The following is a 23,019-nucleotide window of genomic DNA, read 5'->3' on the forward strand; positions in this document are numbered from 1 at the left end:
AAATTTCAATGACACAGATTCATTGATTTGGTGGATTAGGAGAAAGGGATCCGGAGAGGATCATTTTCCAATAAATTGTGCATGAATCTTGTTCCACATTTGTTGCATCCTCATCTCATTTCCTGTGATTAGGTGATAAGCAAACACGCACACAAGCCCCAAGCTAAGCAACATCTTCCATGATTGATCAATTTGTCCTATCACTCTTTTTCTCTCTTTTTTTTTTTTTTTGGGTAACAAAACAGATTTGGAAAGTCGAAAACAAATATAGGAGTTTGTAGGAAAAATAAATATTAAGTTGTAGTGGGAGAAATGAAGAAGATGGTTGGGTATATATAAAATAAAATAAAATAAAATTCTTTTTTTTTTTTTTTCATTTTTTTTTTTTTTTAACGATCGAATTAATTCTAACTGTTTGATTTTTCTTACTGTTTATTCCGACACACCAAAACGTGCTACGTGGTATAACAAAAACTTTTCCAAATTTTTTTTATCGTTAAAAATCCACAATCATTGGGCTCTTTTGTTGGACTTGCTCCAGCGGGCCCATTGTTGCAGGTTTTGTCAGCTCGCATCCTGATTCCTAGCGCGGGTTACAGGCGCCAGTTGCAAAAAAAAAAAAAAAAAAAAAAAAAAAAAAAGATCGTGGCTGACATCATGCGGACATCAACCGTAGCTATTGACGGAAGGCCGAGCTTAAATTGCACAGGCATTTGGACGGGCATGACTTGGCCCACCACTGGCCCTTTTTTTTTGGCCCGCTGGAGGTGTTTTGGGCAATCGCCATTTCCCTTGCCCAAAGGCAACTGTTGAAAATGCTCCTTATGAGTTTTAAAAATATGAAGGGAGTACTAATTCTACTGCAACCACTCGTTTGGATAAACCTGCGTTGAACTAAATAAGCCGGCACCAGTGCTTCAACAAAAAGATAAGACAATGCCGGCATTGCCACAATACTTTCATGCATGCAAACATATATGCCTCAACCTGAACCAGATATGCATAATCACACCGTCCTCCGGCTGCCGGAAAAGGGATTTGCGAGAGGTGACAATAACCCGGGCAGAAAGGCCTCCGGCAGACCAATTTGCTTCACTACAACCCGGGTTTAGGAGGCGGCTTCTTCTCGGTTTAGGGACAGCTTCTGTGGTTGCTCTTGGTGCTGATTTTCTCGGAGTCACAAGTTTTCTTCTCGGGTTGTCGCCGGAAAGTAGTAGGAGTCTTAAGCTGGATGTGGTTTATCCTATAGGAGGCTACAGTAGGTGCATTGACACAAATGAAGGATTTGGTCAGTTATGTATTATGCTATCATGTTTGATGTAGTTTCATCGATAAAGTTATTTGGACACACAAAACTGACACGTTTGCTGACACACTCTCTAGTGCAGTTGGGTGTCTAACATGTATTAAAGAGTATGTCAGCATGTCAATATTGAGCGTCTAAATTGAATCACCTGATTTTGTGTTTAGATAAATTGATGAATTAATTTTTTTTTTGAATTAATTTTGGACGTGGCAGAATTTATATACCCAGCAAGTTGGGTTGGAGATCAAACACTTCTGTATCGAGCAGCAGAGAAAAAGGAATTTGAAAGATCACTTGATCCTCCTCCTTTGAACTTCAATACCAAATCCAGGACCGATGGCCGCCGACGAAATGTCAGTGAACCCGTTGTTGCATTTGGCCCGCCCGCGACCACCGGCGAGCTCAATGTTAGCGTCATTGTGTCGCCAGTTGCTCTTGATTTCAAGTAAGCAAATGAAGGAAGTTTATGGTTTCTGCACCTTCATGGCATTTCGATTTGCAGCTGATTTTTGACGTTGTTTTTGGTAGAATTGAAGCATTTGGAGGACCAAAAGAGGTAGGAGAAGCTGTGGTTAGGACCGTCACAGGATCCGGCAAACGCCCCGACATCAAGGGAACTTTGATCGAATCAAAATTGAGGGAGGATAGTGCAAGCAATGTTAAATACTACGAGCTTGAATTCAGAGTTGAGAGCCCCTTGTTTCACCGGCATAACATCGCAGTATGTTGCGTTCGTGGTGGTCGGTTGTTTACACTTAATGCTCAGGCACCGGAATCAGCATGGCCGGATGTGAAGTCTGACTTCCATAGAATTGCTGAATCGTTTAGCCTCACCTCTTGATATGAAGAGAGTGCATTGCCATTTCATGTTCGGCAATTCTCGGGTCGTCAATCACAAAGATACAGAAGAAAACTTTGTGAAGTGTTGGCGTTTACTCTCACTTTTTCATTAACTAAGGGCACAAGTGCTACATTGTTGTTCGACAAATTCTTCAAGTGCAGCATATAAGCACATTTATACATCGAAAACACGTCAAGGCGTCTAGCCACGCCTCAAATGAGATTTTCTTCATCTAAACCGTGCAGACGGATTCAAGCACAAGTTATCTGTCTTCGTTTAGTCATTTTCTCCAAATTCTCAGAAACTGCCGCGGTCAAATTTGGGTCTTCAAATCCAAGTTCTGCTCCAAGTCTGCAGCAGAAGCATAAAGCAGAAGCCTTTAAATTTGTCTCGAACGAAAAGGCCTTAATATTTACAAAAAGAAATGAAAACAAAGCTTGGAAGGTTAAGAGTAGTCCAGGAAAACCTCGGTCTACCCCATTGTCAACGCTCGGATCCCCTACTTAATATGGTGAACTATGTGCAAAGGAAGAGAAATCCAATTCCTATTTCCAGTTCAAATTAGAATCTACTAATGTTATACCTGCCCTACACTTCCCTCAATCCATGCACATAAGGCAGCTCGATGCCAGCGGAACACAATGAAAGTGGCCACATATCTTTGTATAGATTTTGTTTGGGAATTATTATTAGCACTCCAAAATTCTCATTTTACACTCCAAACTTTCTATATTAGGAAAGAAAAATACAATTGTGAGGAGTGTAGAATGAGATTTTTGGAGTGTCAATAACACTTCCCTTTTGTTTTTCCTAATGGATAAAAATGCGGGATTGAACATCCACAAAAGCAATAAGAAGAACATAATGTTTGATTTGCTTACTTTGGATCGAGTACCAACTTCTGAATCTCTTTAATGGCTGAACTTGCCGCATAAAGTGATATCTTTCCTACCTGCATTAGAACCCAACCGCGGGAATTGAGAATACCAGCAAAAGAAATAAGTCTAGTCTAGATTAGCGCACCAGACAAGATAGGGCACAACACTTCCAGAACTGATAAAAAATAAAAAAGGAAAAAGAAGGAAGGCACGGAATACTTCTAAGGAAAATTTCCGTTGTCCAACCTCCAACACTTGTAGCTTTGCTTCATGGTCATTTGGAAGACAGCGAATCTCATCAGCTAGTCGTGCAGCCTCACTGAGGCTTTCAGGAGATAAGAAATCAAGACCCAGCTGAACAGTTGACTGAAAAAAAATACATAAAGAGTATGACTTATTGGATTATATGCTAGAAATAAATGCACTAAAGATTTAGGATATCTAATGTCCCAGAGAAAAGAATAATATGCATAGAAGAGCAAACAAAATCTCCAACAACAGAGCCAGATTGTTTTCCTACGTGACATCCTCGAACAACCAAGAAATAAAAATAGTTCAGACGCAAGTAGAATTGTACACTTTAAATAAACTACTTGTCAAGCCAATCTAAACCCTTCACAATTTCATTCAATAACCCGGAATTGGTACCTCAAAAATATTAATTTAGCTACAAAGAAAACTACCTGAAGACTTCTGACTTGAAAAGGGCATCCAGCGGGGATAAAAACAGCTTGCCCCAAATGTTGTTCAAAGGACCATGGCTCAATTCCTGATAAAACAGGAAGAAAAGCAAAAGAATTAAGTTCAGAATTTTTATAACTTGAATGCTGAAAATCTCAAGGAATGCTAAATATCAAGATCACAGCCACATGCACTACAAAAAGTAAAATGAAGTACATTATCACTGAAGTATAGACCAGTAACCAGTTAGAAATGCAGGTCGCGGTGTGTGAAGTAATTTGCAGAACAGGGAATTCACAAATATAGTTCAGCCAGAGTCAATTTGACTTCAATTGTAAAAGTCAAATTCAAATAACACATGTTTCTGTTTATGAAACATGTGCATTCTTCAATTTTCAACAGAAGTCATGGTAACGACCTGGAAATCCAGTAAAAAACAGCAGCAGAGTAGACAGCTGCAACTTGCCTATGGACATTTTGAGGATTTTTGCTAATTAAACCAAAATGGTACACCAGAAATTGGTACAATGGATGGCTACTAGCATAACTATCAACAGAATGTTTTCCCTAAATCATCTTAGTGGGAAATGCATAAAAAAAAGAGGAGGGAAGGGTGTGGGTGGGTGTTCTCTCTACACAATAAAGAAAAGGGATATAGTTAGTCATCCTTACCAAATTCCTCCTTCAATTTTCTTTTATGATCCCCATTCAGGAACAATGTCCCATCATAAAGAGGTGATGTTACCTGATATCCAAAATGTAGTATCAATTATTTGCATGGTATGCAAGCCAACTGGGGAAAGGTACAGGTATAAAAGACTTCAGAGATAAACTTACAAAAATATTTGTTTCATTGAGCTTCCCAAATTCTTGCCAATGTATTCTCAAATACTCAGTCAGCTTTGGAACATCCTGTCGACGGAAAACATCCCAAAGAACTCCCAGATGAATTTTTTCAGAGAAATCTTTACCATCTCTCTCTGACTGTTCACAGTTGGCGGTGTCATCTTCAACCATAGGAGTGGATTCATGTCCATGCTCTGCCGTACTCTCATCTTTATCTGAGGCCAACGTTGCCCCATATTCATTCTCCGCATTCTGACCAAGAAGTGATACATTAGACCTTGTATCTTCTCCCATACCCATTTGAAGATCCCCGAATGATTCTTCAACCTCAGATTCCTCGAAGGATTTTTGTGTGTTCTCAATCTTTGTCTTCTGCAAACCTTTTAGCTTTACCTCACATGCGTGCACCAGCAGGTATACCTGACCACAGCAGTTTGATAGGTGAAAATATGTTTATTTGATTCAGATAAAAAATTAGTTCATGAAACATGCAAATCAAATGTTCATCCATATCAAAACAATCCAATGCCAAAGATATAAAAAAAAATATCAAGGTCTTAAGTTTAATACCTAAACATAATGTTGCAGTTGCACCAATACTTATGCACAAAATTGCATACCATTAGCTAAATGTTCTGACATGGATACATCATAGTACCAAAAAATGCTATGTGTGCACGTGTGTGTGTGTGTGTGTATGTAGTACGCACACATGTAGAGGAGGTTTCACTTGCACAGCATAAAAGCATGACTCCCCTCGACAGAGTTGATCACATTTACTTCACTATGTGGTCAACTCCATCAACAGTCCATGGTGGTCCATGACAGCCCTTTATTTAAATGTATATCGTCTGACATCAAACAGATGAATTACAAAATTAATAGCCATGTTTGCAAAGCAAAGCAAAAACAAAATCTACATTAGAATAAGTGATTCACAACTTCAACATCAATGGCAATAAGTCAACAAGAATGAAGAACAACTAACCATGTCACGCATGTTGAAATGGAGATTGGTCAAGGAGTCGTGTCTACCAAGTTCCTCATAGGTCCCATAAGAAATAAAAATCTTAGGTCCAACCTCGTTTTGCAAAGAATAGTGTGGCAGTTTTGCAGTAACATTTAAAAGACCAAACTTGGAGTGAATATACTCAAGTAAAGGCAGTCTGCTGATAAATTCAGGTCTCTGATATAATAAAAACTCTTCAGATGCACTAGGAGAAGGCCAGTCTTTGAGTTTCAACATTTCTGGCATACCATTTTCATTAACTCTTCCCTCGGAGTAGCCTTTCATGAATTCACTAAGTTCAATATCAACCTGCCATCATGTCAAAGCACAGAGGTATACTTTAGGTTTACAACACAATATATTACAAATCAACTAAAGAATTATTTCATTACAACAAGAGTTGGTTATAAACAGCTGATACATAATATAAGGAGGAAAGAAAGGCAATAGAGGTAAATACAAGAAATAGCCGTTAGAGCGAACCTCAGACCAGTCACAGCAATTTATGGCCTTCACCCTTCTGTTCTCATCCTTTAATTTCTCATCTGCGGTCTCCCGAATCCCTCTCCATATAACCATTGGATCCCAGCTTGAAATTGATGAGCTGTCAAACACCTCCTTAACAATGATGGGCTCACCCCTATGCCAATGCATTTTAAAACTGCCAATCCCATCAGATTTGATATCTTCAGATGCAGCACAGTACAAGAAATTATCGCTATCCTCTCTATGAGCATACTGGCTAAGTCTTGGATCGTTAAGCCCAGTTTTCTCTAGATTGACAGCATCATTAACTCTACAGCCACTAACCATTTCCTCTGCATTTTTTACTAGTTTTGCAACCCAGTTCATCTTAAAGATACGGCTTAAATTCAATGATGAATGGCCACAGCCACCATACTCCTTTGGAGGGCAAGGGATACTTCCATCACTGTGGGCTTTCCAGTTGGAAAACTTGTCTGCTAAATCTACACTGACTTTGGACGATTTTGGTTGTTCCAACTTGGTTTCTTTTTCTCGCCTATCCTCACCAATCTGATTCTCTACCACCTCTCCTTTAACACCAGGCATGGATGCTTCTCGAAGATCTCGACAACAGTTAAGGCAGAGATCATACGCGCAGCGGGAACAGTGCCAATGATAATCAATGATGGGAATTCTACAGAAATTGCTGCATAAAACCATCAAAAGGAAATGTTCTTCAGAACAGGAAGAAAATGTTTGTGACAGTACAGCTGCAATAAATAGACCTAAAATGGCAGACACATCCACAAAAATAAATTAAAACAAAAACTAATAATCTACAGAAACATCAAGTTTTCTTCAGTTTCAGGAGAAACCGGAGTTTTGATTAGTTTATCCCCTTACAACAAGTATGACGGCAACAGCAAGTTCTTTCAGTTTCAGGGAAATCTGGATTTTGAATCGCTCTGTTTATGAAAAACATGACAGAAACATAGTTCCTTCAAATTGAGAATATGGAGTTTGGGTCAGTTTATTTATGACAAACATGGCTGAACAGCCTGAACTCTGTAGGACCACGTGAGTAGGCACGATTTAAAATGTTTACTAGTTTATTATACTTATTTTTTTATTAAGAACATTATTCTATGATATGAAGGGGTAAAGTAATTGAATTACCAGCACATCTGCTCATCTGCATTCAATTTTGTCCGGGCAAGATCTATATCGGTTCCTGCAAAATACATATGCAAACAGAATGGTCAAACAATCTACAAAAGACACACAAAGATATTGAATTCAACATGCCATGAACATATTAGATCATCTTACCGCGAAGCTTTTTTTCCAGTTCAACTTCAAAGCATTGTACTTGATGGATTTGCTTAACTATAGGAAGCACTGAAGACAGCAGACAGTGGAGATATTTCAACTTATCTAGCACTGGTATCTCTCTTATCCTTACCTGCAAAACAGAAACATCAGAAATACTCATTCACCTAAGCTGATCATCTCAACAGAAAATTCGTCACAAGTTTTTGGAAAATTTAAACTCAATCATGTAACTAGTTCAAGACTCCTTTGTATGAATTACCTTTACCAAATTATCTCTGCGTAGGCACACTCTGCAATTACAAGTGCCACAACATGCCGGACAGGACCTCTGCATGTCTTCTAATGGAATGTCCGAGTACCTAAAAAGTTAAAGCATGAATACACAGTACGGACATGAAACTGAATCACTTAAACATATGCGTATTGTGACTTTTCAAGACACTCAACCTCACCATGTTGAAATACAGTTGTCACAGTATCCTCTTCTATCACATTTGAGGCACCAAATGACTGTCTCTCTGTCATTCCTCCGACACTGATGGCAAGTTTGGCCACCAGTTTCTTCAGAGGATTCTGATCTTCCATCAGAGTCTTCCTGCAAGATAAAGGTTTTGCCTCAGTATTAGAAAACATAAAAGTAGTGATTATCCAATTCTGAATCGAAACATACAGCTGAATGACAAACAGACTAGCAAATGGGACGTTTCAGTCTTTACTCTTGAATCCCTACATTTGATGTTGATGAACTATAATCTAACTATCTAAGCGATACTGAAATGTACTAAAAATCAACAAGTATAACTGTCTATTTAAGCACACTTGTTTTACAGAGCATTATTACCCTGCAGGGGAAAAAGCTCTCTTTGTCATGCGTCAGTATGGAAACTATACTAGCAACAATAGATAGCAAGATAAACTTATAAAAACTAACAGATGCAGCGAAGACATTGTAAAACCAACATACCGAAACTGTCATAGCATTAACATCAAAACTCCTCTGCGGTCTGTTCCTGGATGAGTCCAAAGCATTAGCAGGTGGTGACTTATTAGACCTCCAATTTTCCTCATACTCCTCCAAGTCCATCTCGTCCTTTGGTTTTGGAGAATTACGCATGGATAAACCCTTCACGGGTGGTCTCTCAAGTGAATAACGAAAATGATTTTTTGATACCTTCTCCATGTACTTTCTCTCCTGTGACTTCACACTAGCAAGTGGTACATCCAAATCATCACTCTTACTCTCCAAGTAAATATCACTTTCACCTAACGACTTCCTCTTGGCCTTTTTCAAATTTGCTCGCATTGCAGAATTAGCTGCCCTCTTCTTTGCCTGGATGTAATGTTTTTCACATACCGTTTTATCTGGCATAGACATGGCAGTGCACCTCCACTGTTTCCCATCTGATCTCTTGCATCGCAAATCATCCGGAATCCCAACATTATCGTCACCATTCCCAAGGGCCAAACGTGGTTGATCCATTACAGCGATCTCTTCACAGTTTTTTTACACTGCTTATGGTGTTATGCTCGCAATACCTACCTACAAAAAGCCCTTTAATCAATGTAATTCCATCAAAGAGTGCCTCAGACTCCAAAGAATTAGACAAACACTAGCTTGCAACAATATTGGTCAACTCACACAAATATTGGCAATGCACGAGCCGAATCACGGTGCCTACGACAAAATTAAAGCTTTTTCGCCTACACAGATCCGAAAGCAACAAACTACCCTACTAAACTCCTAGAATCATACATAGGTTCCGTGAATTCTAATGCGGTTTTTCAAATCCTTGCATATCAGTATGAGTTAAAGGGCCAAGCAATAAAATTGTCACCACTAATGCCGGGGCAACGTAATTAAAAGGGGTGACGTCTATCGTATGCAGCCTTACCTTGCTTTGCAAAGAGGCTGTTTCCACGACTTGAACCTGTGACCTTTTGGTCATAAAGGAGCAACCTTTCCGTTGCGCCGAGGCACGGTATTTAAGTAAAAAAAATAAAAAAATAAAAAAGTCTCTCCCTTCCCCTCCCTAAGTTAATGACCCAAATCCTGCATTTTTTTCCTCAAAATTAAAATTTTACTGTGGACAAACAGTAAACTTGAAAATTCTCAATTAAAAAGTTAAACCATTCAAATTCAATTGTGTGTTTGTTCTTAACAACGCCAAAACCTACTCTAATTCTACCAAACAAGAAGCAACAAAATTAAGAGAGAATAATTAAGCTATAATTTAGCAGGGAACCTATGATCAAACAAGAGGTAGAGAAAAATCTATACACGTATCGAGTTTCTTCGTTCTTCAACGACAGAATTTCCAGACGTCAAAATTCCAGGCAGAATTCAGATCATAGAAGGAGAATTTGAGGTATTTTTAGAGAGAGAAAGTACCTGGATGCTGAAATTAGGGTTTCATTGAGACGGCAGCGGAAGAAGGCAGTGAAGCATATAAATTCAATGGAAGGAAACGGTGACTCTCTCTCTCTCTCTCTCTCTCTTTCTCTCTCTAGCTGTCCGCGCCGTTCTAGTGTTGTGTTTGGGTTTAATTTCGATTTTACCTTTTAACTTGTGTTTTCTCTTTTTGCTCTTCCGGCTATTTTCCGACATCTGTGAAACTATACAAGAAAACCCAGACTTTATTTTATTTTTTATTTTTTATTTTTTAAGTTAGCAGAGGCTCAAAGCCTATACCCGGTAAGAACTGTTTAATTTTTGAGTGTATCAATATTTTTATATTAAGCGAATGAAAAGTTCAGTAAAATCACATAATGGGTAGTCAAATTTGTCAAATTCGCCATCCACGAGATTCGAACCTAAAACATCTCACTTTCAAGTGAGGAAGAATACCAACAAACCGTAATACTAAGTGACAAAAACTGTTTAATTTTTTGAGTATATCGATATTTTTGCATTAAGAGAAGGAAGAGTTTAGTCAAATCACACAATGAGCAACCTAATTTGATATCAAATTCGTCATCCACAAGATTCAAACTTAAAACATCTTACTTTCAAGTGAGAAAGAATATCATCAAATCGTAATACCAAGTGACAAGAAATATTTAATTTTTAATCGTTATTTAGTAATCATACTTCAACAAAAAATGTATTTGAATCTAAATATTAAAATAAATCAAACAATTATCACTTTGTACATCAGTCCAATAATATTTCTTTTTATTTGAAGTTACATTTGTTTTTAACACTTTCAAGTTTTAGAGCGTTAAAAAACTAATGTCAATTTAAATAAAGTTTTCTAAAAACAAATGTTTGAGTAGGACTAAGATCCCAACCTAATTTGACTCACAAAAGCAACACTTTGACGTCACACGATGCCCACGTCCGTGAGAATCCGGATTCCTGCCGGATCATTTTTGTCAGAATTTTGAAGATTCGTGAATTTTATCAGTTTATTGTATATTATAAAATTATTTTAAATATTTTTTTTAAATTAAATATAAATAATACCTTATAAAAATTGATTGTGCGATGAACGGACACAATTCACAGATGCTAAAAATTCTTACCAAGAAGATCCGGGAAGGATCTCGTTGGCGATAAAACAATTCAGTTCCTTCAGTCGTACTTCTCAAAACTCCTGCCAAACAAGCACGCCCTCCATTTTAAATTTTAATTATAAAAAAACCCCCACAAATCCCAGAAATAATACGTTGCTCTTTCTCTTCCAAAAAAAGGGCACAACGCAAGCGGAGGCCTGTTAGAGAGAAAAAATGGCTATGGCTCGGGCGAGCTCGGGGCTCCAGTACCCTGAGCGGTTTTACGCGGCGGCCTCCTATGCCGGCTTCGACGGATCTCCTCGCTCCACCTCCAAAGCCGTTCGCGCCAAGTTCAGCTCCGAGTCCGCACTCATACTCTACGCCTTGTACCAGCAGGTACATCCCTCCACTGCCTCCTCCGATCCCCATTCCTCTCACATTTCTGAAAATTCGATCTCAATTTTATCTTCCTTGATTCTCGATCGCATTGCTCGTACAAATGCGAATCGCGCGGCTAATCTGATTTTTTTTCATTCTGCCGCAACATTTTGCGTTTTGGAATTTTACTGATTGGCAATCCCATTTCTGATCATTTTTGCTCGGATTTTGTTGCATGGAGTGCTTTATTTGCGTTTTGATGTGGTTTTGATTTGTGATGTGGATTTTGATTGTTCAGTGGAGTGCTTGAATTTTGCGTTGATTCGTTCGTGTTTACTTTCTGCAATGATGATGTGTGATTTAGGTAGATCTGGTTTATCGAATTCCAGATTTGTATATTTTGGATGGTGATCTAATACTTGGATTGAATTCTCTTTATCTATGCGGTTGTGTATGTACCTATGTGTAATTATGGATGCATGTATGTGAATTATGTCAATGTAATGTGTGTCACTGTACGCATTTGAGTGGTTTTGCAATTGCAATTGCAGGCTACCGTAGGGCCTTGTAACGTACCGGAACCTAGTGCTTGGAATGCTGTTGAGAAAAGCAAATGGAGCAGGTACACTGCTAGTTACCGCTTCCTTATTCTCATTTTAAGATGGCATACTTGTGTCCGGAGGTTTCTATGAGATTTGCACTAGACACAAATTGCATGTGTCGTGATTCTAGTTCGATTGGAAATCATTAATTTCATTGATTTGGTACTCAGTAGTTGCTGTTTAGAATCTTGAACTTACCAGTGAATAGCATGTTCTGGTCCATAAATAAGGAACCGTGGAGGGAGGGGGATTGGGTGTGTATCAGTATACAAATATTGGATATAGAACCCACAAGTTATCTGTGGCATTTTTGGGCCTATTACTGCTAGATTTGAGAGAATATGCATAAGCTAATTATGACTGATAGGAATAGTTTCCCTGAAATGAAACCAGCTTTGAAAATACTGGCTGAATCTCTCTCTCCCCATTGTTGCATTTCATTTAGTTCTTTTCTCTAGGAACCTCTCCTTTGGTGCAATCCTATACAAGTCTTTGGGTAATAGATTGTGCAATTGTGTTATACCTCAGCTGCACATTGTATTTTATATCTGCAATGTCATGCATTTATTCCCACAGTTGATTTTTTTTTTAATGGTGTTTCACATAAACAATTTCCAGCTGGAAGAAGATTTCAGACATGGCTTCCACTGAAGCAATGCGTCTTTTTGTGAAAATATTAGAGGTATGTGCAATAAGATTTTCTGGTCCATGTTTTTGTCTTTTAACCAAAAGCTTCACCGATATATCTTGATTTGCATTATTTTTGAGTAGGAGGAAGATCCAGGTTGGTATTCAAGAGCATCAAACTTTGTTTCAGAGCCTGTGGTAGATGTACAAATGAACGTGAGTATGGAAATTATTTCTATGATATTCTATTTTCTTCTTCGTCCATTGCCAACTGATCATAAACTAAAAGAACTTGCTTAATCTGCAAATCGTTTAGAGACTTAAAGGGTTCGTCTGTCTTTTGTATTTAGTGTTTCTCTCTGTGTTTTATTGTTTTTGGTTGGTTATAGCAATATTCAAGTATTCAGCCAGTCGTTGAGAATGGTAACTCTTTTCCCGAGACCAAGACAATCTCCACTGAAAACGGAAGCATAGTGGAAGCTCAGGATAAAGATGTTGTCTCCGAAGGCTTTGGATCAGTTGTTGTCTATGATCAATGGATTGCACCTCCAATATCTGGCCATCGTCCAAAATCCCGATATGAGGTATTCGGTTATCTGTATCTTCATTTTCTTCATCTTCTCTGCCTTCTTCTTTTTGAGCATAGTGTTCTCACCTTTTCAGCATGGAGCGGCAGTTATTCAAGACAAGATGTACATCTATGGTGGAAACCACAATGGTCGTTACCTAAATGATCTCCATGTAAGCAACATATTTGCATGCATACACCTATACAAATTTACAAATCATTAGTGATCTACATTGGATGGTTGGCCAAATCTTACTATGGTGTAATTGGGGTTTTTGTTTTATAGATACTTTTTCTTGTTCTTGCTAATTGGAAGTATAATACAGGTCTTGGACTTGAGGAGTTGGAGTTGGTCAAAGATCGACGCCAAATCTGTGGCTGAGTCAGCTGAGGCACCCTCACCAGTAACAGTAACCCCATGTGCGGGTCATTCGTTGGTTAGTATTGCCCCTCAGTTAATATTAGAGTCAAGGCTCTATTACAAACACATGAATATCCCTCTTTTTTTGCTGACTTTTGCTGTAACGATTATGAATACCTACATTAATGTGCAATCATGTCTCTGTTTCTGTAGATACCTTGGGATAATAAACTTATTTCAATTGCTGGACATACAAAGAATCCTAGTGATTCTATTCAGGGTAAGAAATAATAACTATTATCATGGTGCTCTTTCGTTTTCTGATGACATCAAACCTTGGGTGATATCTCGGTCTTTCTGCTTTAACCATTGCTTAATAGAACCTCTGTCTACATTCAATTAAAGCTTTTCAGGACTGTTCCATTTTTGTATTGAATGTGTGCTTTCAAAGTAGTAAGAAAAACTCATTTCACATTCGTGCAGACTTATTATTTTGGCCATATTTTCTTTACCTTGATTCGGTTACTGCTTTCTTATGCTTTTCCCCATGTTTTGGCATGACAGTGAAGGCATTCGATCTACAAACTTGCTCGTGGTCATTCTTAAAGACTTATGGGAAACCACCGGTATTTATTTATTTGCTATACTGTTTCGTATTTGTGAAAATCTGTGTGTTAGCACAAGGGTGGGGTTTGAATTTTGGGAATCATGGTCCTTTCCCATTCATGTTTTACAGGCATCACGTGGAGGTCAATCCGTGTCTCTTGTTGGAGGCAGCTTGGTGATTTTCGGGGGACAAGATGCAAAGAGATCTCTCTTGAATGACCTGCATATTCTTGACCTAGAAACAATGACGTGGGATGAGATTGATGCTGTGTAAGATTTATCTTGAAACTTTAGAAGCACTAGTAACATTTTGTTTTTTCTCTTTTGATGGTAGTACTCACATAATTGGCAAATTTTGTTAAAAGGATGTATACTGCGGTATGTGAAAAAAGTCATTTTTCTGCATTAATGATAATGACAAATGTTGGCACATATTTCTATAAGGGTTTGGAATGGGCTAGACTAGAAAATATATGTTCAAGACATGCATGTTCTTTGATCAACTTTTGATGTTAAATTGTTAATATCATTTCAATCTTTCACAGAGGGGTGCCTCCTTCTCCAAGGTCAGATCATGCTGCTGCTGTCCATGCTGACCGCTATCTTCTTGTATTTGGTGGTGGTTCTCATGCCACTTGTTACAATGATCTCCATGTCCTTGATTTGCAAAGTGTAAGACAAGTTGTCTATTCTGAAATTTCTTTTCGTGTTTACTAAAAAATATCACTCACGTCTTTCATATATTTGGACTGTATAGATGGAGTGGTCAAGACCCACACAACAAGGTGAAATACCAATTCCACGGGCTGGACATGCAGGTGTTACTGTTGGAGAGAATTGGTTCATAGTTGGTGGTGGTGACAACAAGAGTGGTATGTAAGCTATAATTTTTGCATCTGGCTTGTTTTGGAATTCATAAAATTTCTGGTTGATCTACTTTTTAACTGGACTCCACTGTACTCTATGCAGTTAGGTATTGATCTCTTCAATTTTTACTTTTGCAGGCGCTTCAGAAACTGTTGTCCTAAATATGTCCACACTTGTTTGGTCTGTTGTAACTACCGTTGAAGGGCGCATTCCTGTTGCTAGTGAGGTGTTCTATTCTTGGGAACTCTGTATAGTTAACCTAGCTTGAATGGCTTTGAGCTACATTTCTTAGTATCATATTAATTATAAATCATGATAAGATCTTTGCATCCATGAGCGATTAATACCATGTAATAGTTGAGACTATTCACTGCCAGCAGTAATGTAGCAGAACGACGATCTCATTGTCTCCTTTTTCAGGGACTAAGTTTGGCCGTAGGTTCATACAATGGTGAAGATGTTCTTGTATCATTTGGAGGATACAATGGGTGTTACAACAATGAGGTGAGGATCAGGTTTCATACTTTTGTAGCGTACACTGCTTCTGTTCTATTGTCATCTTAAATTTGCTTCTTCCTGTTAGGTTAATGTTCTTAAACCAAGCCACAAGTCAACCTTGCAATCGAAGATGATGGAAACTCCTGTTCCTGACAGTGTTTCTGCTGTGCTTAATCAAAGTGCTACCAGAGATGTGGAGTCTGAAATAGGGCAAGAAGGAAAAAGTAGGGAAATTGTTATGGACGATGTTGACTCAGATCCCATGGTACGTATTATTAAAAATCATGTAGAGTTTTAGCCAGAATGTTGCGTCTTACGTATTATTTTACTTAAACATCTGGACTCATGCAGAAATCAAGAGGCAAGGTTACCAATGAACATCTTATGGCAACCCTCAAAGCAGAGAAAGAAGAATTAGAGTCATTACTCAGCAAGGAGAAAGTGCAAACGCTCCAATTAAAGGAAGATTTAGCCGAAGCAGAGACTCGTAACACTGACCTGTACAAGGTACTTTATGTTCACAAAGAAATTATGATTGTTCATTTTCAAGGGCACTCGTAATTCTTGTACAATTCTCTCCACGTTTGAGATTAGATGGAGATTTTTTTTGTTGTCCACTGGCAGTTGTGATTGTCCAATTATTCGAGGGCACTCGTAATTCTTGTATATCTTTCCTCTTATGAATTGCCATTGATCTTCTCATACTGATTTTGTAGGAGCTTCAATCGGTGCGTGGTCAACTTGGATCTGAGCAGTCAAGATGTTTCAAACTCGAGGTATGTTTTTCTGTTTGAACTGAGTTTACCTTTTGGCTCGCAAATGTGGACAACTATCACTTGATTCTTGGTTCATCAAGATGTTTCCGTCGCCAAACAAGATTTGCTGCACTTCTGGTTCAAATTTTCTGCTAATTACTCTTTGAACCTGCAGGTTGAACTTGCAGAACTACGACAGAAGCTCCAAACAATGGAGACATTGCAGAAAGAACTCGAACTCCTCCAGCGACAGAAGGCTGCATCGGAACAAGCAGCCTTAAATGCTAAAAGGCAGGGCTCAGGTGGCGTCTGGGGCTGGCTCGCGGGAACCCCTGCTAATGAAAAAGCTGATGACGCCTAAGTAGATTTCGAAACCAATTGGAAATAGGGTTTGTTACTTGTTAGATTCAGTTCTCATTATTAACTTCTTAGTACCATTCGACATATTTTTTATATACTCAACCAAAAGTTCTTTCCTGGGATAGAAGAAATAAGTTACGAGGTTGTTATCGGCGAAAGAGGGACGGAACTGGGAACCCCCTTCGGGGGTTTTGCATGAATACATACATGTAGTTTCATGTCTGAGTGCTTATATTATTCTTTTGGGTCACAAATTTTTGTTGGAGTCTGTATTCAAGTGAATATATATTAAATGGAAGTGTAGATCTCATTTGTTATAATTTGTATGCAAAACCAAGCGTATTGCCATTCTAAGATTCATACAGCCGATCCCACTTAATGGGATAAAGCTTTGTTGTTGTTGTCATCGTCTAATGAAAATATAGTTGAGCTACCTTCTAATCTTTCTTCCCTTGAGGCTTTTGAGTTACTTTCTGCTCATTGTAATTGTTCTATAATACTCCACTTAAAGCTCTTGGATCCAATTTAACGGTTGTCAAAGAAAAACAAAAACTTTTAAGGCAGTATTCTCAAAGAATTTTCTTACAGATGTGACAGCCTAGTTTTTTATTTTTTTAACAAACGATATTATTTGCACTAAATGAGAGAGAGTAGGCTTAGTCTCACAATGGACTAGCAATAATGTGGTTCAAATTCGACTTTAGCGAGAATCAAACTTAAGACCTCTCACTTACATATAAAGAAGAATACCAGTAGATCATAGTAGTAAGTAGCTATTTAATTTGACAATACTTATATTATTTTGCATTTTAAAAGTTCAAATATCTTTCTTCGATAAAAATGGGCTAAAACTGGAATAAAATTCACTCTGGATTTTTATATCCCCAGTCCTGGAATCGAAAGATCTAAATCGTTCAAGAGCGAGAACAAGAGATTCAGACCGTTCAGTTTTACAATTTTTGTAAAATGGGCCATTGAAATAGGGACCATATAATTAGAATTGAGCGGTCAAAATCTTTCGGTTCGCATACTCCTGGCAAATCTAGAGTCGATTTAATTCCTGAAACAAGTGAAAATTGGTTAAGCAAAAACAAAAAAGAAACATTATTTTATTGACGTGGCAGCATCCTAATGGCTATACGTTGCACTGTTGTTGTATTGTATAATATTCCCCTTTCTCCTTCACGAGAGTAGAGTGAACCGAAGAATTATTTCATTTCTCGAAACCCAGAAAAAATCACAAATTTCCCCCCAAATTTTCTTATCAGCCAAACACCCTCTCCTTCCCCCTCTCTCTGGGGTTTTATTTGTATCCCTCATATCCCAGACTTTCTCGCGCTTTCCTGGAAATTTTCACTTTCAAATCTTCAGCATAGAAAGGTATGCCGCCTCATTGGGACCCGCCAACTCCGTTCTTCTAGTGCTTCCAAAGGATTTCAATCGCAGCCGGTTCGGAGAAGGAGATCTCTGTGATGAACAGCGATTTCGGATTGGACGGAAAATCGGATGCCACTGGAGAGGCCGAGGAAGCTATAGCTAGGGTTTCCGAAGGCGGCGTCGGTAAAGATGGAGCTAGGGTTTCGCCAATGGAGCTCGATTCGGGGAGTGAGAGTGGCGGAAGATCTGAGGAGGATAGAGCTAGGGTTAGTACGGAGAGTGAAGTTGGAAATGTAGATAAAGTGATGGAATCGAAGGGTTCTGGAATTCAGGTCGACAGAACTAGGGTGGAGATTTCATTCAACGATGATGAAGATGATGTTTTTGACATTTCGCGGGTCGAAATTGATGACGATTCTGATAAATTTGAGGCTCACAATGGTGAGCACCCGTCTTTGTTATCTGAGTTTGATGAGTTCGTGGCTAATGAGAAGAGTGGGATGGCGCTTGGAACCACGAGGGCGCTTAGCTACGGGTTCGAAGTGGGTGATATGGTGTGGGGGAAGGTAAAATCTCATCCATGGTGGCCGGGGCACATATTTAACGAGGAGTTAGCAACGTCTCAGGTGCGGCGGACACGGAGGGAAGGTCATGTTTTGGTTGCCTTCTTTGGTGATAATAGTTACGGGTGGTTCGACCCGGCTGAACTCATACCATTTGATCCCCATTATGCTGAGAAATCTCGGCAGACAAGTCACAGGGGTTTTCTGAAGGCTGTGGAGGAGGCTGTTGATGAGGCGAATCGTAGGTGTGGAGTTGGTCTGGCTTGTAAATGTAGGAATGCCTATAATTTTCGGAACACAAGTGTGCAAGGGTACTTTGTTGTTGATGTGCCGGATTATGAGCCAGGAGCAGTGTATTCGGAGAATCAGATTAGGAAGGCGAGAGAAAGTTTTAAGCCAATTGAGATCCTGTCTTTTGTAAAGCAGTTGGCTTTGTCACCACTCGGTGATGATCAGAAGAGCCTCAGCTTTAATAAGAGCAAGTATACTGCTTTTTCGTTTCGCAAGGCTGTTTTTGAAGAGTATGATGAGACGTACGCTCAGGCATTTGGTGCGCATCCAGGACGCCCTTCTCGTACTCTAGCTCCAGCTCCAACACGAGGTATATTAATAGTTCTCCTCATCATTGGTAATAATGTTATCATTTTTGGACCTTCGTGTTGTAACTTATGTCTGTGCTAGTCCAAGGAATGCCTGAGTAGGGTGCGACCACATTGTAGCCAAAACTTTCAATAAATAGGTTTAGTAATTTGGATTGTAGATGTTGAACTCAAATTTATCAGTTACCTTAATCTCCATTTGTATTTGTAGCTGTAGCTTTTAATGCATATATTTGTTGGTTTAAGTGGAGAATGAAATGCTTAATCAGTTTAGGGTGATGTGTTGTGATACGTTCTTCACAGAAAGTGCCGTTGTAGTGGTATTTAAGTGAATTATGGGGCCTAAACCTGAACTATTTGTTTTGTTGATTGGTATTTGAGGGATGATTTATCTTAAACCTGGAATTTGGTTTGACCCATAACATTGTGCAAATATGGAAACAAAGTACCATTTGCACTAGTGAATCATTGAGTAGTAAAATTTACAAGTTCGCTGAAACTTTTGCCCATTTTTTTAGTTTTAGATTTTGCAAAAGCAAAATTAGATGATTTCCTATTTGTAATGCAAGTTGAATTCATTGAACATGCTTTTCTAATTGGATTGTTTCCTTAACCAGCTGCTTTGAGTGGTCCTTTGGTGATTGCTGAAGTTCTGGGTGGGCGGAAGACTGCCACAAAACCGATGAAAGTCAAGGACCATTCAAAGAGAGACAAATACCTATTTAAACGGAGAGATGAACCTGGGAACTCGGGCCAAGCTAGTTCCTCAGCCCCATCTGCTGTCTTGGAGGGATCAATAGCATTAGCAGATGATAATTATATGTTACAAAAGAGGGTTCCAGATGTATCTGGAAAAGAAGCTGTAATCATTGATCAGGCACCAAATAGCTCTCTCACCACCCAAGATGTTACCATTGATGCAAAGCCATCTCTTGCAAAGGGAAGGGGGGCTCTGCAGGAAGTAAAAGAGGGAGATGGAGATGTAGGTCCTACAACTACAGGATGTGTTGATTTATTGGGGGAGGGGACCAAGCAACGTACAATAGATGGTACATCACAACCGTTAAAGCAGGAAGGTGAGGGTGTGTTTGAGTTTAAATATGAAGTGCGTGAAAAATTGTCTGGATCATTTGAAAAACTTCAACAACCTTCAAATTCTTTGAAAAAAGTGGAAGGAGGCTATGAACGTGGTGTTGGAGATCCCTTGCCAATTGAGGCAAAGAGTTTAGGTGGGAAGAAAGCTGCTGGTGGAGTGAAAAAACTGAAGGTTCTTAAACGGCCTGCTGAGGACTTGGACACCAAGGACTCTATGATGGGGGATAAAAAGAAGAAGAAAAAGAAGAAAGAGTTGAGTGCGGAAGCAAGCGTTAGAAATCAGCAGAAGCCTTTGACTTCTGGAAAGGCACTGCCCTCAGGGAGTAAAGAAGCAGGAAATGCCAACCATGTAGGTTTGGCTCTGAGAGAGGATACCCAGGTTGAACATAAGAAAGATGTCACTTCCAGTGGTAACCTGTCTGAATCTGCTGGAAAATTGCCAATTCATGGCTTGGAAAATGTGCAGCTTGAACTATCACAACTGGTAAGTGATTTGAAAGCCCTTGCTCTTGATCCTTTTCACGGTATTGAGACAAACAGCCCTACAATTGTTCGGCAGTTCTTTCTGCACTTCCGGTCCCTTGTCTACCAGAAAAGTTTGGTTCTGTCACCACCCTCAGAGACTGAACCTGTTGAAGGTCGCTCCTCTAAATCTTCATCTGGTGTCAAAGCCTCTGATATATCTCCTACTGAGCAAGTTAGAGATTTATCGTCCTCAAAGCCAGCAAAACCCATGTTCAGATCCGACGATCCTACCATAGCTGGGCGGAAACGTGCTCCATCTGACCGTCAAGGAGATATTGCAGCTAAGAGGAACAAGAAAATTACTGATATAAGAACATTGGCTGCAGAAAAGAAGGCCATTCAGAGACCTCCTATAGACTCCAAGCGTGTAGAGGCAAAGGAATCAGCAACACCGGTTATGCGGAAGTCACTCAAGCCAGGTTTTGCAAAGAAAGCGGACCCTGCATCAAAGGCAGTTGAGCCCACGATGCTGGTGTTGAAGTTCCCTCCCAAAATCTCTCTCCCATCACCTGCAGAACTGAAGGCAAAGTTTGCTCGATTTGGGCCGATGGATCAGTCTGGTCTCCGTATCTTTTGGAAGTCCTCGACATGCCGGGTTGTCTTTCTGTACAAATCTGATGCACATGCAGCATTTAAGTTTGCTACCGCAAATAGCTCCCTTTTCGGCAACTTCAGTGTGAGGTGTCAAATTCGAGAAGTGGGCGGTCCTGAAGTTCCAGAGTTCGACAAGGGGGACAATCCCAGGGACACCCCACGGGCCAAGGATCCATTGGTTGGGCAATCACCAGCATTGGCATCGGCACTCAGACAGCAGCAGCGGCAGGCTCAACAGAGTGCAGTGCAGCTGAAGTCGATTCTGAAGAAGTCGTCGGGCGAGGAGTCGGCAGGAGGGCAGGTAACCGGTGGGAATGGAAATAGTAAAGGGACTGCACGTGTAAAATTCATGTTGGGTAGGGAAGAAACTAGTAGGACTACTACTTCTGATCAATTCATGATGCCTGGTAATAGAAATAACAACTTCAACAAGAACAACAACAGTGCTAGTTTTGCGGACGTCGACGGTGCACCGTCTTCTACTTCTGTTGCTATGGATTTTATTACTTCTAGGAACTTTCAAAAGGCCAATCCTCCTCCAACTTTTTCATCACCATTGCCTCCTCTCCTCCCCAATCCTCCTGGTCCACCTCCACAATATGCAAAACCCCCACCCCATAGTAATTTTCCGCAGCATTCCGAAATGGCACCACCCAGAAATACTAGTTACAATCTTAACGCACCACCCACCGCATTTCCAAGCACACCCACCAGCACCGTCGATATTTCGCAGCAGATGCTTAGCTTGTTGATAAGGTGCAGCGACGTTGTATCCAACGTGCAGGGCTTGCTTGGCTATTTGCCGTACCATCCTCTTTGACGAAGAAGCCTCGAAAAATTATTACGCTATAAGGCCGCAACAACGAGATTTGAACACAGCGTAAGGCTCGAAAGCTGTTAGAGGGAGAGAAGCCAATGATACGAAGCGAATTGTAGACTCAGCGTCAACTTTACATGTAGTTTTTGCAAGTTGAATACTCTATTGTACTGATGATATGATATTGATAGTGCCGTCTTGTTTGCATTTTTTTGGTTAGGGTGGGTTTGCCTTTTGGTCCGTTGCCGGAATACAGCATTCCGGCCAACGAAAGAGCTTTGTGTCCGAATATCGTATTAGGCACCGGACACAAAGGATTGCGTGGGACCAAAATACAAAGGGGTCGGATGCTTTGTGTGTGTGGTCGAAAGTTTGTTCATGCGTGTAATGATTCTGACAATTTGGTTGAAGCGTTTTGCAAAATGACTAACCAAGGAATTTTCTCTGCACTTTTTAGTGGCATATAAGTGTATAGAACTTTGTAAAAGACAACAAAAGGAGAAGAAAATTTCTTGTACGAAAGAAAGTGACTTGATTAAAATATATGGTTACCAATTAAGCTATACATTGTGGACTTGGGATTATTCCAAATAGCTCTAAGCATCGCAAATGATGCAGGCAATCGAGTAGGCAGATCTATTTTGACGAGTCACATAGACAAAAAATAGCCCTAATGGTATAGTATAGGTAATTGAGTTTACAGATTTTGCCTATGTTGCTAAAGTAAACAATGTTGCCTACAATGCCATGAGTAAGCAAATGGAGCTTTACGTCTCTTTTTATAGTAAAATATTCTATGTAGATGAGGATGAAAAAATTAAAAGGTAAAATAAATGTTAAGATCACTAAAGTGACAAATTTTTTTCACGAGACAATTGAGTGTATAACAGGCCACGTCTACCTCCACAATACAATTTTATGCATTTTGATTGCTTATATTATTAAAGATGCTCAATTAATAATTAATTAGAACAGTA

General features: G+C 39.5%; 4 protein-coding genes across 13 annotated transcripts; 3 read left to right on the forward strand and 1 right to left on the reverse strand.

Moving 5' to 3' along the window:
* The first annotated feature begins 819 nt into the window (after nucleotides 1-819).
* Nucleotides 820-2,384, forward strand: LOC137745059 (psbP domain-containing protein 7, chloroplastic). Its single transcript, XM_068484931.2, has 3 exons — nucleotides 820-1,288; nucleotides 1,520-1,751; nucleotides 1,835-2,384. Exons 1-3 carry the CDS (start codon nucleotides 937-939, stop codon nucleotides 2,145-2,147), a joined length of 897 nt encoding a protein of 298 aa, XP_068341032.2. The 5' UTR covers nucleotides 820-936; the 3' UTR covers nucleotides 2,148-2,384.
* LOC137745058 (E3 ubiquitin-protein ligase JMJ24) lies at nucleotides 2,221-9,989 on the reverse strand. Of its 10 annotated transcripts, none has more exons than XM_068484930.2 (14): nucleotides 9,748-9,989; nucleotides 8,323-8,898; nucleotides 7,811-7,953; nucleotides 7,618-7,717; nucleotides 7,356-7,488; nucleotides 7,203-7,257; nucleotides 6,045-6,732; nucleotides 5,541-5,870; nucleotides 4,544-4,972; nucleotides 4,379-4,451; nucleotides 3,709-3,794; nucleotides 3,272-3,391; nucleotides 3,029-3,099; nucleotides 2,221-2,498 (listed from the first exon to the last, which is right to left on the reverse strand). In XM_068484930.2, the coding sequence occupies exons 2-14, from the start codon at nucleotides 8,836-8,838 to the stop codon at nucleotides 2,399-2,401; spliced, it is 2,844 nt and encodes a 947-aa protein (XP_068341031.2). In that variant the 5' UTR covers nucleotides 8,839-8,898; nucleotides 9,748-9,989; the 3' UTR covers nucleotides 2,221-2,398. The 10 variants fall into 10 exon arrangements, with proteins under 10 accessions (XP_068341031.2, XP_088538160.1, XP_068341028.2 ...); XM_088682034.1 differs by having other exon boundaries at nucleotides 8,323-8,910; XM_068484927.2 differs by having other exon boundaries at nucleotides 3,245-3,391; nucleotides 8,323-8,910; nucleotides 9,748-9,975.
* An 844-nt stretch (nucleotides 9,990-10,833) lies between these two features.
* On the forward strand, nucleotides 10,834-16,792 carry LOC137745173 (acyl-CoA-binding domain-containing protein 4). Its single transcript, XM_068485077.2, has 18 exons — nucleotides 10,834-11,246; nucleotides 11,780-11,850; nucleotides 12,449-12,512; nucleotides 12,602-12,673; nucleotides 12,847-13,041; nucleotides 13,121-13,198; nucleotides 13,352-13,462; nucleotides 13,600-13,666; nucleotides 13,951-14,012; nucleotides 14,123-14,262; nucleotides 14,538-14,664; nucleotides 14,750-14,864; nucleotides 14,997-15,085; nucleotides 15,280-15,363; nucleotides 15,443-15,622; nucleotides 15,709-15,864; nucleotides 16,074-16,133; nucleotides 16,288-16,792. Exons 1-18 carry the CDS (start codon nucleotides 11,085-11,087, stop codon nucleotides 16,471-16,473), a joined length of 2,019 nt encoding a protein of 672 aa, XP_068341178.2. The 5' UTR covers nucleotides 10,834-11,084; the 3' UTR covers nucleotides 16,474-16,792.
* An 847-nt stretch (nucleotides 16,793-17,639) lies between these two features.
* Nucleotides 17,640-22,491, forward strand: LOC137744853 (PWWP domain-containing protein 1-like). Its single transcript, XM_068484661.2, has 2 exons — nucleotides 17,640-19,013; nucleotides 19,629-22,491. The coding sequence occupies exons 1-2, from the start codon at nucleotides 17,945-17,947 to the stop codon at nucleotides 22,043-22,045; spliced, it is 3,486 nt and encodes a 1,161-aa protein (XP_068340762.2). The 5' UTR covers nucleotides 17,640-17,944; the 3' UTR covers nucleotides 22,046-22,491.
* The last annotated feature ends 528 nt before the right edge of the window (nucleotides 22,492-23,019 follow it).

The sequence above is a fragment of the Pyrus communis genome, chromosome 12, assembly GCF_041283825.1.
Source record: "Pyrus communis isolate YQ-2024b chromosome 12, ASM4128382v1, whole genome shotgun sequence".
Taxonomy (NCBI): domain Eukaryota; kingdom Viridiplantae; phylum Streptophyta; class Magnoliopsida; order Rosales; family Rosaceae; genus Pyrus; species Pyrus communis.

What these genes read in the sequence shown, in the direction of transcription:
- LOC137745059 (XM_068484931.2), top strand. Translation starts at nt 937, where the DNA reads ATGCCGGCATTGCCACAATACTTTCATGCATGCAAACATATATGCCTC. An exon ending in TGACACAAATGAAGGATTTG is followed by an intron (nt 1,289 to 1,519) that starts GTCAGTTATGTA and finishes TGGACGTGGCAG; the next exon opens with AATTTATATACCCAGCAAGT. An exon ending in CCAGTTGCTCTTGATTTCAA is followed by an intron (nt 1,752 to 1,834) that starts GTAAGCAAATGA and finishes TGTTTTTGGTAG; the next exon opens with AATTGAAGCATTTGGAGGAC.
- LOC137745058 (XM_068484927.2), bottom strand. Translation starts at nt 8,838, where the DNA reads ATGGATCAACCACGTTTGGCCCTTGGGAATGGTGACGATAATGTTGGG. An exon ending in TCAATGAAACAAATATTTTT is followed by an intron (nt 4,452 to 4,543) that starts GTAAGTTTATCT and finishes TTTGGATATCAG; the next exon opens with GTAACATCACCTCTTTATGA. An exon ending in TTCAAGTCAGAAGTCTTCAG is followed by an intron (nt 3,392 to 3,708) that starts GTAGTTTTCTTT and finishes ATTTTTTTTCAG; the next exon opens with TCAACTGTTCAGCTGGGTCT.
- LOC137745173 (XM_068485077.2), top strand. Translation starts at nt 11,085, where the DNA reads ATGGCTATGGCTCGGGCGAGCTCGGGGCTCCAGTACCCTGAGCGGTTT. An exon ending in GTAACACTGACCTGTACAAG is followed by an intron (nt 15,865 to 16,073) that starts GTACTTTATGTT and finishes CTGATTTTGTAG; the next exon opens with GAGCTTCAATCGGTGCGTGG. An exon ending in CAAGATGTTTCAAACTCGAG is followed by an intron (nt 16,134 to 16,287) that starts GTATGTTTTTCT and finishes TTGAACCTGCAG; the next exon opens with GTTGAACTTGCAGAACTACG.
- LOC137744853 (XM_068484661.2), top strand. Translation starts at nt 17,945, where the DNA reads ATGAACAGCGATTTCGGATTGGACGGAAAATCGGATGCCACTGGAGAG. An exon ending in AGCTCCAGCTCCAACACGAG is followed by an intron (nt 19,014 to 19,628) that starts GTATATTAATAG and finishes TTCCTTAACCAG; the next exon opens with CTGCTTTGAGTGGTCCTTTG.